The sequence below is a fragment of the Gastrolobium bilobum genome, unplaced genomic scaffold, assembly GCF_033153095.1.
Source record: "Gastrolobium bilobum isolate Gb01-03AN ecotype WA unplaced genomic scaffold, APGP_CSIRO_Gbil_v1 utg89432, whole genome shotgun sequence".
Lineage (NCBI taxonomy): Eukaryota > Viridiplantae > Streptophyta > Magnoliopsida > Fabales > Fabaceae > Gastrolobium > Gastrolobium bilobum.
This window is the reverse complement of record NW_026897580.1, coordinates 3,140-17,006: the sequence shown is the minus strand read 5'-3', so window position 1 is coordinate 17,006 and position 13,867 is coordinate 3,140. Positions and strand designations below refer to the sequence as shown.

Below are 13,867 nucleotides of genomic sequence, written 5' to 3'. Positions count from 1 at the left end.
TCAATACAACTTCCAGAACTTGTATTTAGGAATTTATAGGACATTGACCTCTTTTTCATCCATTTAATCACACAAATTTATACTAATTCATGCTCAAAACCTGATGAACTAAGGGTTCATCACCTATACAGATAATTTTTTTTTAGAGAGTCCTCACTGCAGTAGTACTCTAGAACTTGATCTAATTCTCTCCAATGCATGTGTTGATTGAAGTGATAAAGGCATTTTATTCTATTAGCTTATGGCCAAATAGCCACCTGAAAAAAAATCATCCATTGCTAGCCTTGTTGAGCCTGAGACTATTTTTGTTCCATTACCTGATTAAACTCTCTAAACCACTTCAGGTAAGGTCATTATTTGTTTCTTCTTCATGATGTATAAAATATGTTTGCACAAAATTTCCATAGTCTCAAATTTGTCACACGAACAATGAGTTGTGAATGTTTCAGTCAAATGACAGTCAACAATTGCCCACCACTTTTTATCAACTTCATGAGACCCCACCCTATACTTGATCAAATTTTGTTCTGATGAAATCTTTTCATGAAAGTAATCAAGTATGGCAGCCTTCCACTATCTTTTAAAGATCTCAAATAATTTTCTTGTGTAGCGTTCTCCAGCTATTTCTTCAATTGGATGATTAGTCTCCAAAATTGCTTTTGTATTTCTAGTTTTGAAATCCTCATCTTCTTCTGCATCCCTCCTAGACTTGATTGCTTTGTCATATTGGGTAACAAAATCATTTAACATCGTGTTAGAGTTGACGTATCCTTCAAAAAATGCATTGATGCTCTCACTTCGGCCACTTGTGGTCATTCCAGCAAAAAAAGTATCTTTCAAGTATGCATTTGCCCAGTGATGACGTGAATCATACATGTTAGCCAACCAACTACCTGCTTTAATATCATATGTAGTCCTCAATGCTTCCCACTTGCCTTCAAACTCATCAATGTCTCGTCTTTTCTACCACTCTTGGAAGTCAATATCAAAACTCTCTTTAAATTGTACGCGCAATGCTTGACTATGCTTCATAACATGTTTTTTTATGTGCCATGCACAAAAACAGTGTCGTGCATTTGGAAATATATTAGCAATTGCTTTTCCCATAGCTTTGTCTTGATCAGTCATAATAGCAATAGGAGACTTGTCAAACATACATGTCCAAAACTGTTCAAATAGCCATGTAAATGTTGCCTCTGTTTCATCTTCTAACAAAGCTGCAGCAAATAAAATTGATTGCTCGTGGTGATTAACCCCCACAAAAGGGGCAAAAGGAAACTTGAACTTGTTCGTTTTATAAGTCACGTAAAAAACAAGGACTTCACCAAATTGAGCATATGCAGCTCTCGACCTGCCATCAGCCCAAAAAATGCTTCTTAGTGTACCATCTTTTGCCAAATGCAAATCAAAATAAAAAGATCCATCAAGAGCAGACTTCCTTTGAAAGTGTTTGATGATGCCTTGACATTCTCGTCCTACATTATTCTTTCTTTGTCCTGATAAAATAGTGTTGACTTGAACATAATTAATATTAACTTCTTGGTTCATAGCATTCACCACCTTTGAAATTTTTGATGACGTTAAACCCTCCTCAAAAAGCTTAGTAACAAGTGATTTAGTGAAATTTGAGCGTCGTAAATCACTATGAGAAGGAAACTTATTCACCTTTGAAGGAGTCAAAATCAATGGATGATTATATGCATCATTGAACTTCTCCACGATCCATAATCCATCCACTAACTTTATTTGTAACATCGCTGAACAATTTGTCCTTGAATCTCTTCGCCTTTTGACATTGTGAACACCAACTCTTTTATCATTTTGTCTCTTGACACCTTGCTTTGAGCACACATAATTCCACCTATATATTTGTTGTGTTTTCATATTCCTGCTAGTGTAATGCTTACGTATTCCAAATCCCTTACCTTGTGCATAATCATTATAGATACCATAAGCTTCCTCTGCTATCTTAAAGACTCTCCCTAAAATTGGGGCCTCACTCAATCAACTATCATCATCTCCCACAATTTCTTGTATATTATCTTCACCATAATCACCATCTTCATCTTCCGTGATTTTACACTGATCATCTTCTCCGAATTCATCATTGTCTTTCTCCAAATCAACATCATCAGCATATACTAAACTTCCACTTATGTCAATGTCTTCAATAGTTGTTATTTGGGAGTGATCCATTACAAAGATGTGCAAAAATTGAATAATAGCCTGTACAATATTTACATCAATTGACACACAGCAACCTCAATTCATTAGTAAAATATAAGAATAACTGGAAAAGAAATATTCATTTACGTTGACACACAGCAACCTCAATTCTTTAAAGGTGTAATATTGAAACCACATTACCCAATCTATATGCAAAAACTTTACATTGGTAACTTCTTCTAATAACAGAAAAATATTATTTTCTTGTAATGAATAATAACCAAGTTGATAGGATATATAAGATAGTAGCTACAAAAGAAAAAAAAGTGCAAAAATAATATGCACGCAAATGTTGCGGCTATACATGTTAGACAACTACTGCAACAACTAAGAACAAGTAGACTGAGAACCTTAAACTCAGTTCAACCATCGAAATACTCTTATGTTATCTCTCATAATATCTCCTTGTGCCTAACAGCCCAATACAGTCACACGGAGAACGCCATACTGCAAATCAAAACAAATAGATAGGCTTAAAAAAATTGTAAAAGTAAAGAAAAATCGTAAAAGTAAATTTACATGCCATTAAAAAAAATCTGAACTAACTCAAAATGCAGTAGATGAAAGCTTAACACATTAGAGAATGAAGGAACAAACGTTTAAAGAAAAATATATAAATAAAACAAATCTAAAGAGAGAAAAATAATTCTGTTAAGAAAAAAAAGACCAAGAGAACTAACCTAACACGGTCCTTACCTCACTAAACTAATCCATCAGAAAAATACCCCACCATAATGGTTCAAATGAACACTATTTTTTTTCCTTCTTCAAGATCGCGGCAAGAATCAGAGTGGGAATCTCTTTGTGGAGAGTGAGTTCAGGTTGGGGTGTGTGGCGGTGTCGCTTGCTGGAAGGGCGGTGGGGAAAGAGACAAAGACTGATACGTGGGAACGAGATGGGGATAAGGTATTGTTGTCATTCATTTGCAAAACGACACCGCTTCTAAATGACCGCATAAAATGTTAGATACGGTCATATTATATACAATAAACTATATATATATATAGGATAGGATATTGTGACAACCAAATATTGTTACTACCAATCAATGTTACTACCACATCTTAACCGTTGATTTTCGCAATCAACGGTTATCATTTTTCAAATCAAATTCATTAATTAATTATTAATTCGCAATAAATGATAACCGTTGATTGGCGTTAAGATATGGTAGTACCATTGGTAGTAACATTATTTGGTTGTCACAATATCCTATCCCATATATATATATATATATATATATATATATAGGCAGGATCTTTTGATACCGGTGACACCTCATCTGCGATGACACCTCATCTGATTGCCATTAGATAAAAAAAGATCAATGGTGTCAAATGCTTACAAATCAGAGTCGTTGATCTTTTTTGATCTAACGGCTCTCAAATGAGGTGTCAAATTTAAAATTTGACATTAGTGTTAAAAGATCCTACCTCATATATATATATATATATATATATATATATATATATATATATATATATATATATATTGATAAATATTAAATTTAGGGAGGAACCAACGTTGGATCCACCCAGAGGGGCTAGGATGGGCGCCCCCCAAAATTTGAAGAATTTTTATTTTAACATGGCGAAGTTGGCAGAGCAGACAGAGCGATATGAGGAGATGGTTGAGTTCATGGAGAAGGTTGCGAAGACGGTGGATGTTGAGGAGTTGACTGTGGAGACTTTAACAATGGAGACTTTATCCCCAGTTTCTTCATCTTTTTGATAGTAACATGATTCTTTTTATATTTTTTGCTGACCTTGACTTCGTCCTTGGCATCACGAACTTGCAGCAAGTGAAGGTATCTACCACACCTGATGGCAAAGTGATGGATCTGTTTTTCATCACATATATCAAGTTTTACATTATCTATTTGCTACCCTTTAATTGCTTGTTCATTTCTGGTGAAACCTCTTTATCTATTTACTAAGACTGCAAATGTGTTGGAATGCATATTTTTAAGTTGGTCCGGAAATTACCTATTGTTCTCAGGCAACTTTTATTCCTTCCAATTGCAATAACAGAAGATATCTTCAATTTGGAATTGCCTGATTTGGTTCGAAGTGGACAACTTGCTTAGTCCTACTCACACCCTTGTCCAAATTATGTGCCAAGACCACAAAGGTCTTCTTTATGACATCATGAGAACTCTGAAGGACTACAACATTCAGGTAATAATAATTTGAAATATGAACACAAATATTTCTGATTGTTTATTTCATGTTGTTATAAAAAAAATAAAAAAATTCACCTCCCCTATTAAAAATCATGGGTCCGCCACTGGATGCACCACTAATGACCAGATCATGTGAAATTTGACAGAGATGATCTACTCCGATTGTGAAGTATATGCATATAGGAAAGAGGAATAGACTACTCTCGTTTAATATTTTCTCATCTTAATAAGTTTTAATAGAATTTTAGAAAGAAGGAAGGCATCGGAAAACCAAAAGAAAAAAGAAAAAGAAAACTAATATTCTTGATTAGTCTAATTCCAATCATTACAATTATAGCAATTGATAGATGAAACAATTCGCGCCTCATGACCTTACACAGAAGCACTTATTGAAAACAAAATGACGAAAAACAAATAAAAATAAGGAAAAAAAAATAACAAAAGGGAACGGAAGAAGAAAATCACACGAAACAGAGGAGGCACAAATGTTGGACTTAAGTTCTACCCAACATGAGGACTAGGGAGCAAAGCCTTTCTTCAAAGTTTCAATGGTAGCGACATCAGTCTTGAAGGCCAAAGCCAAGACGGTATCATCAATGGATGTGTTGAACAGTGTGTTTGGAAGTGATATTGTCCCAGCATTGGCACTACCAAAGGCTGATATAGCGAGAGCTGGAATCTTAGGATCAGCATTGTGTTGGAAGTGCACAAGACCCTTTGGGAATATGAATAAGTCTCCAGTTTGAAGATTCTGAGTGAAAAGCTTATTGGTTGTGTCAACAAACCCAACTTGAAGGGCACCCTGAGCAACAAAGAGTAGCTCAGCAGAGCGAGGGTGTGTGTGGGGTGGGTTAATGCTACCAGCTGGGAATTGAAGGACAGCATAAGACACACTCTGTCCAAATAGAGCAGGGAATTCTATCATGCTTGCCTTCAATACCTTAAATTCAGGGGGTGGTGTGTTTTGTCCAACAAGGACACGAAAGCCAGTGTAGGTAAAGAAGTTCCCATCAATTGGGAGGCCAATTGGTGCTATGAAGTCAGTGAGTATGTCAGGGTCACCTGCCCTTGTTATTTGCACAATAACAAAAGCCGATATCATCAGTGAGAGAACTTTAAACATAAAGGTAGACATGGTTAGTTAGAATATTTACCAGGTTTAAAGGCTGAGGCTACGGAAAGCTAAGATAACGGTTGAGATATGTGCTTTTGGGATTTCAGGAATGACATATATATATACATAGATAAGGGGTTCTCTGTTTGGAAATTTTGAGAAGGGATCAAGAGGGGGTTTCTATCGATTTGCTGGCCACTCGGACGCTAACCACAATGCAGATTACAATGTAACCTCTTTTGTAGTTTGCATTTGTTTGATTGTGCCATTCAGCTAGATGACACCAAAATGTTTAAGATGAAGCTGTCATTTAGACTTTAGTTAATTATGAATGCTCATGGGCGGCTTTAGCAAACTGATGTGTGAAAACTTCGGTAATTTCAGTATGATAATTTGATTAGATTAATTTTTTATATATATGATTCCGATTCATTCATGGTAACATTAATAGGGAATGATTTATGACATATATTTTCAAACAAATTATATATCATCTATCAATTTCTGCCTTTTCTTTCTTTTGATAGTTAATTTCTGCCTTTTTGACCTGATGATCGGTAATAATCATCTATCAATTTCTGCCTTTTTCAGCTTCCGCTTTAATTTGACTTGGTCCCAAACTGCACATCAGCATAAAGAACAGTAAATAATAAATAATCTTAATCCACCAAATGAATACAAAACTACAATAAAGAAAGCATTAGTAAAGTAGACGAACCATCAGCATAGCTTCCTTTGTCAAGCATAACCAAGCTGTATGTGAAGTCAGAAGCACATAAAACCATGGATGTACAATTTTCTTTGAAATCATTCTTCTTGGAATCAAACCCAAATCCATACCGCAAACCAAACTCGGGATCTCTGTATGACTTACACAATGTTTGGGAGATTGGGAATCGGAGGCGTCTCCGTGTCAGAGGGTTAAAGATGATGAAATTCATTTTGCAATGCTTTTAGACGGTAGGCGATAGAGGATTTCCTCCACTATATCTACCGGAACACAATGTCCAGACATTGTGACGCCGCCGATGAGGAGTGTACTCTCCTGTCACAAAACCAACTCTAAGGGTCGTTTGGTGGAGAAATTTTTATTTGTCCGGAAATCTCGATTTTTAAAAATATAATTTTTGCATTCAGTTTATGTTAATATCCAAAAATTAAAAATTCAGAAAGATTCAGTTTGCTAAGAATCTCGAAGAATCCCGAGTAGCAAACGCCCCTAATATAAGAGAAAAAACTAAAGCCGGCAGATTGAAAAAGCCCATAACATTAAAGACCGTATTATTGGGTAAAACCCCGTATTATTGGCTCATCTATTTCTTCAGGTAAATATCAAAAGAAGAATAAATTGACATTAAATTATTAGATTAAATAATATTTGAAATTATAAAGAATTTTTAATTATCTGATCTAACATTTTAAATTTTAAAAATATAAAAACATCAAATTTATTATGATAATTTGATTAAAATTTTATTTTATTTTAGTCCAAAACAATCAATTCACTGGATTTTTTTTGACGAATAAAAAAAATATATATTATTATATTATCATTTTTTAATTAACAAGGTTTTTGAAATATGATTCTCGTAAATACAGTCATATTTTGAAATCTCTATAAGTTTAAAAATGTTAAATTTATTATTAACGATGATAATTTGACTATTGAATTCAAAAGAAATCTTATTCATTCTATTCTTTTGTTGTTATCGTGTAATTACGGAAAAAAATTATATTATTAAATATAATTTTCATTTATATTGTGATATTTTGAAATTTTTCTAAATTTAAAATATCAAATTTATGAATGACAATGATAATTTGACTATTGATGTTTTCATTTTCTGACCATAAAATTCAATATACTCAGTGATGTGATGATATTTCAAAACTCCTATGAATTTAAAAATATCAAAATTTATTATCATCATAAAAATAATAATAATATTTTTTATTTTTATTTTTCTTTTCGTATTATTCTGATATGATATTGATTTTTTTCTTTCCTTATTATCGAAAAATACGATATTGTTTTTCCTTTTCTTTTTTCATTTGGTTAATCTAATTCCTCATTTATTCGAATAAATATCAAATAGTGAATAAAGTCTAATTAAATATATAATTTGAGTTTATTGCGAGGCCCATTTGGTCAACTTTGATCGAATAGAGGGACATTGATATATAATTTAAAAAGTATGACAAATTGATACTTAATTTAAATGGGGATAATTTTGTTAATCTACCTATATTATTGAACTTAAAAATTAGAAATATATAAAATTTATATATTTTAACTAGATTATAAAACAATGGACCAAACTACCCATTTTAATATCATGAAATCATTAATATTTGATGTGGGAAATTTTTTTAAAATATTATAATTTAAATAAAAAAATACAAAATTGTAGTAATTTTGATTTTTTTTTCCCCACCAAATAATGAAAAAAATGATAAACCTTACTCTAAGTTCTCCTTGCACGTGATAAGATTAGAATGTTTAGGATCAACTTGAATTAATACGGAGAGATAACAACAAATCATGTTTGTAAGTATTTCCATTGTTTTTCTCGACAACCATCACAAGATGATGAGCAAAACTAATACAATTCAAACCTTGGGACCAAACTTATCAAATCAACTCATAAATGTTGGGGGAAAAACAGAGAAAATGTTTTCACTGTTATAGCAGAAGAAGGGTAGAAAACTTTAGTATTATAAAATCTTGGGTTGCAATGTGTGATCTATTACCTGGCTTCCTTTCATTTGGAACTCTTGTTCACAGCAACTTATTTCTTATCCATTAATACCAACATTTGACGAAATTTTTTAATATTGTCCAGGACCACCATGGTCCTTCCATTAAAAAATTGACACGTGGACTAATTTTTTTCTCTCCTTTTCTCTTATCTCTCCTCAATCTTTTTACTCTTTCTCTCACCTCCGCCCCACCAATATTTCCTTGGGCCCGGAGCACACAAAATCAACTCACATTTGACATCTCCGTTGAAAGTATAAGGGGGCGGCGTTTGACAGAGAAGAAATTTTTTTGTTCACGGGAGTCAGGATTCTCAAGAATATGTTAGGATTCTCGGGAATGTTACCAAAAAACTATTAGGTAAGGCAAAATATTACCAGAAATGTTGGCTTAAGTTTACCGATTCTATGTATGGATGATTGTCAAATATTGTTAGGAATGTGAGGTCATTTTATGAAACTAACCTCTATGAATCCTGACTTTTTTTTTTTAACAAAGGGCAACTAACGAAATCTAAATATAGAGTTTAGGTGTAGTGACACCCATTTTATCTCCACGACACGAAGGAAAGCTCAACAATCCTCAAGATGGTTAGGCAAAACAGAGCTGGGTTTTCAGGCACGACCTTTGGAATTGAAATAGCTACTTCGAAGATTATTTTTCTTAGGTACTTCCAAAACAGATTGTTGGCAATATTTTTTTAGTAACTAGTTAAATATGAATCCGAATTCCAATTCCAATTTCAGTATTCTGAAGAAGCTCTTTTGTTTTGTTATGCTTGGACTTCAAACCATCGCATCCTTTGAACTCACAGTATTGAAAAGGAATGAACACAATATGCAAAATAGTGGAAGAAATCTGAGCTCACAGAAAGTGTCTCCTCAAGACAATTTGTCTCTTCACTGATGCCAAAGGTTGATGGACACTTGTCTCTCAGGATAGAACAGATTGCGTCTGAAAATTGATGGCACTACCAGTCAACAGCCCGAACGAACACTACAAGATGCCAGAGGAATTACACCGAAAAATGGAAGGAAGTATGCAAAACCAGATGAAGGAAAAAATTTGGCAAAGTAACAATGCAAAAAACTGGATGAAATTTCTAAAGGGGTCAGGGTCTATATATAGACACTGACCGTGACCAATCACGATGAACCGTCGGTAGCGAAGAACTGCCGTGATTGACGGCTGCAAACGGCCACAACCGATGACCGGTTTGATTCAATATTGAATGAACGCGTCGGTTCGAACCGAAAATTAAGAATCGGTTCGATTCAAAATGTTCAAAAGACTGGCGGGAAGAAGAAACGTTTGGGTTGAAGAAGCAACGGATAGGGACAAAAAATGAATAAAATAATTTAATAAAAAATTATTCTTATTTCACACATGATCGAACAGATCCAAACCTGCCGAACAACGGCGTGCGTGTGTGGTAGACCAAAGGTCACCTAGCTCCCCTCCCCTCCACAAAAGTGTAGTGTCCTAAGCGGCAATTTAGGAGTGAGAGGTATGATCTTATATACCCTCTCACCTCGTATAGTTGTCCAATGTGGGACTTTTTAAAACTCACACATCTCTTCAACTTTCCTCTTTTCTTTTCTTCTTCAGCCCACTTCTTATTCATAACCCATAGGATATATATATATTCCAACAACAAACATTTTATCTGAATTTAAATATACAGATACAATTATTATTTATTAGCAATACTTATTATTTATTAGCAATATAAATAGAAAAGTAAATGGCATCCTATGTATATATTAGAAAGTAAATGGCTCAATAATAGAAAAATAAACTAGGAAAGTAGTGATATGTATATATTAATCTAGCTCCATTTCATCCAACAAGATAAAATCTTAAAACTGATATTAGTCTTGGCAATGTACAATGAGAATTAGGGGTCTGTAAAATAAAATCTTATTTTTTTAAATCAATTTTGAGAATCGAACAAACTTTAATCATCAATTTAAAAATCGAATTTAACCCAATTAATCAATATAGACATAATTTGTATACCCAAATTGGTTCTGAGGAACTGCTATAAATCATAAATCAATTTTTTTGAATCGAATCGGTTTAAATCAATTTGATTCAGTTAAAAAGAAATCAATTTAAATCCAATCATATCTACCCTTGAATTGAGAATGTTAATATCCTAAATAGTTTATTAAATTTAGAGAAGCCATTGCATTCTGTTATGAAATTTGACATGAAAAATTAATAAGATATCAAAAATTATTTTTGCTTTATATTTATGTTATGAAATTTGAAAATTTGATTGGTTATATGACTTATTATGAGCTGCTATATATATATTAAATGTAAACTATATTATATATATATATATATATATATATTAAAAATATTATTTAATATCAAAACGTGATCTAACGTGTCGAAACTTAATATTTTTTAGAATTAATATATCGGAGTGTATCAAATGATGATAGTTTAGTTGACACATGGAAGCTGAGTATCTGAAGATGAGAGCATGTGTTCGATCGATTCTTCCTAGTACTATCTTTGGGAGAGTTTAAAGCCTTAATCTTGAATTCATCCAGAATAAAATTGTCTCCCATAAAAGATACTTATAATTTAAAATAAAAATAAAAATATGCCGAATTATCGTGTGGTATCGTATGTCTCATGTCAATAACCGTGCAGGTGCAACATAGAATTTTACATTGCAACACCAAGTGCAATGACTAAGAAGTTTCACCATTGCCTTTTTGCATTATATTGAATTATATACCATTAGTAATATACTTTGGACTTATTATTGAGCAATTGCTTATTACATAATATCTTGGCTCTATTCATGTGGCGATCGTACAGGTGCATCAGCTATTTGAAATTTGAATTTTGAATTTTGAATTTTGAATTTTGAATTTTGAATTTGAATTTTGAATTTTGAAATTTGAAATTTGAATTTTGAATTTTAAAAATTAGAATTAGAATTTAGAATTAGAATTAGAATTTAAAATTTAAGTGTTTGAAAGTTTGAATTCAAATGTTTGAAATTCGAATTTGAATTGGCTATGAAAATTTGTTTCATAACAAAAGGATAAGATGAGATCTTGTTGGAACTATCAAGAGGAAATCTTTTGGACACAATCTAAGAAGATTTGGGGTGCTGATTTGGCTGTTGGTTAGTCATCAGAATCAGCTCCAGAAGATACGATCTGTTGGGAGAATATTTGAGTGATTTGATTCAAGTTTAAATGCAACTACTCAAATGTATCTGGTCATTATTTAGGCTATATGGGGCACACCATATAACTAATTATATGATGATTTATGATCAGATATTTGATTAGGTTTTGAACGTAATATATCATAAAGATATGATAGGATGTTGTTGGCAAGATTTGATGAGATTTGTTTTTAACTGTGCGCCTCTATATATATGTTCCTTCTAGGGTTTTTTTAGAAAACCAACCAAGTCATTCTCTTCTCCTCTCCTACGCCACTTTTATGAAGTTTTCACATTGAAAGCTTCACTCTTTCAAACACTTTTACCTAGCCTTTCTCTTCACACAGTGTGCGCTTAACAAGCCTCATTGTAGTGATCACTTGACGGTTTCACAAGAAGGAGTTCTTGCACCTAGACGCAGTGGGTGGTGTGATCAACGTTAGAGGGTCTGAACCCTTCAGACCTACCTTGATCATCACGAGTTTTCACGAACAAGGTAACATCTAACATCATGCTTTCCTAAAGCATGATCTTGAATGCATGTGTGTTCTGCAATGAAAAAGTTTTGTTTTTCCCTCCAGCATGCATCGGCCTTCAAGGCCATTTCCAACTTTCAGTGACAGGGTTTTAAAATCCTCTATCATGATTCACTCAACATTTTAATTTATAATATGATCTACAGGCAAGTGTTATTCATTTTAAAGTTAAAGTACTTCAATTTTCGATGAACCATTTCAGTAATATAATTACTTACAAATGTACTTTCCATTTTTTGCTTATAAGGAATGAGTCGTTTGCAAGGATCTTCTTCCCTTAAAAGGAAACGACAAGACTTGGCTTTAGTTTCTGGGTCTTTGACTGACGGAGAACGCATACTCTATAATCTCATTCATAGCAAGAAAGACATGGGGATCTGGACAGGAGACATGAAACGAGAAACAAACCTCCCTGATAACGTGGTCAAAAAATCCCTTAAGTTTCTTCAGTCAAAGAATCTGATAAAGGAGGTTGTTAATATTCAAAACAAAGGGAGAAAGCACTACATGGCAGCAGAGTTTGAACCCTCCAAGGAAATCACCGGTGGGGATTGGTATACTGAAGGGAGTCTTGATACAGAGCTCATAAATCTTGCAAAGGACGTGTGCATGAGATACATTTTCAGGCAGAAAGTTGCCACACGTGAAGGAGTTTTAGAGTGGAGCAGAAAGAGTGGGGTCTTCGCCGTTGAAGTCACCACACAGCAAATAGAAGAGATTTTACGAACTTTGGTTTTGGATGATGAAATCATTGAGGTGACGAGCACTGGGTTTCGAGATTTTGCATCTGTTCCTGTTGGAAAAATTTGTTATAGATGCAAAAGCAAGGGTGGCGTTAGAGGGGAACAGAAACCTGGGGCCATGGCTTCCATTCCTTGCGGAGTTTGTCCACGAATAAACTTTTGTACACCAGATGGCATTGTCTCCCCGAGAACTTGTGTCTATTATCAGAAATGGTTGGACTTCTGAATGAGTCAAATACCAATTAATAGTTTTGATATGACCCTCCCAAGTTTTCACTCTCATCTAGCAGCTTGTGTTTATATTTTGGAGTAACTCTGTTGCTCAATGTACCGAAGGTCCCTCTGCATTAAAACTAAAACTTTCTAAGTGGGTTGACTGAAGATGCACAGGTTGGAATTCCTCTCTGTCAGTGATCCCAGTTGGCGATCATGTTGAATAAACGTTAAATGTGGAGTTATGTGTCAGTTTAATTTTTAATGGGTTTAATTCAGCAATCAATTTAGTTTTTAATGGGTTTAATTCAGCAAACGTTAAATGTCAGTTTTATGTTTTTAAGTTTCTGAAATTATGTGAGTTTATTGTGATGTTAAGTGTCTTTATTGTAGAGTTACAAGTTTTGTAATTTAAAAATCTATTGTTTGAATGTAAAAGTTACGACTTCTGCCTTAGTAAAAATCCTTTGTTTTACTCTTCTCCTAACAAATTGGTATCAGAGCTATGGAAAGGGGGAGTGATATGGCACTACCTAAGTTGACGAAGGAGAACTATGAGAATTGGAGCATCCAGATGAAGGCTCTTCTCGGATCCCAGGACGCTTGGGAGAATGTTCAAGCAGGTTTTGTAGAACCACAGGATACTGGAGGCTATTCGGCGGCTCAAACTAAAGCGTTGAAAGAGACGCGTGCAAAAGACAAGCTGGCGTTATTCATGCTCTTCCGAGCTGTAGACGAATTCGGGTTTGAGACGATAGCAAATTGTGAGACCTCAAAGGCAGCCTGAGACATCTTGGCAAATGTCTATAGAGGAGCTAACCGGGTTAAACAAGTCCGGCTTCAGACCCTTCATGCCGAGTTGGAGGGAATGAAGATGAAGGACACGAAAGGAGTATCCG

General features: G+C 34.0%; 3 protein-coding genes across 3 annotated transcripts; 1 reads left to right on the top strand and 2 right to left on the bottom strand.

The window, feature by feature from the left end:
* Positions 1-963: 963 nt before the first annotated feature.
* On the bottom strand, positions 964-1,884 carry LOC133308237 (protein FAR1-RELATED SEQUENCE 5-like). Its single transcript, XM_061508844.1, has one exon. It carries the CDS (start codon positions 1,882-1,884, stop codon positions 964-966), a length of 921 nt encoding a protein of 306 aa, XP_061364828.1.
* Positions 1,885-4,925: 3,041 nt separating this feature from the next.
* Positions 4,926-6,598, bottom strand: LOC133308238 (germin-like protein 9-3; the record flags this gene model as incomplete). Its single annotated transcript, XM_061508845.1, has 2 exons — positions 4,926-5,521; positions 6,580-6,598. Coding segments are annotated over 2 exons (615 nt in total), but the record flags the coding sequence as incomplete, so codon positions are not given.
* A 2,832-nt stretch (positions 6,599-9,430) lies between these two features.
* Positions 9,431-13,015, top strand: LOC133308239 (uncharacterized). The gene is made up of 2 exons (XM_061508847.1): positions 9,431-9,437; positions 12,278-13,015. The coding sequence occupies exons 1-2, from the start codon at positions 9,431-9,433 to the stop codon at positions 12,979-12,981; spliced, it is 711 nt and encodes a 236-aa protein (XP_061364831.1). The 3' UTR covers positions 12,982-13,015.
* Positions 13,016-13,867: the final 852 nt, after the last annotated feature.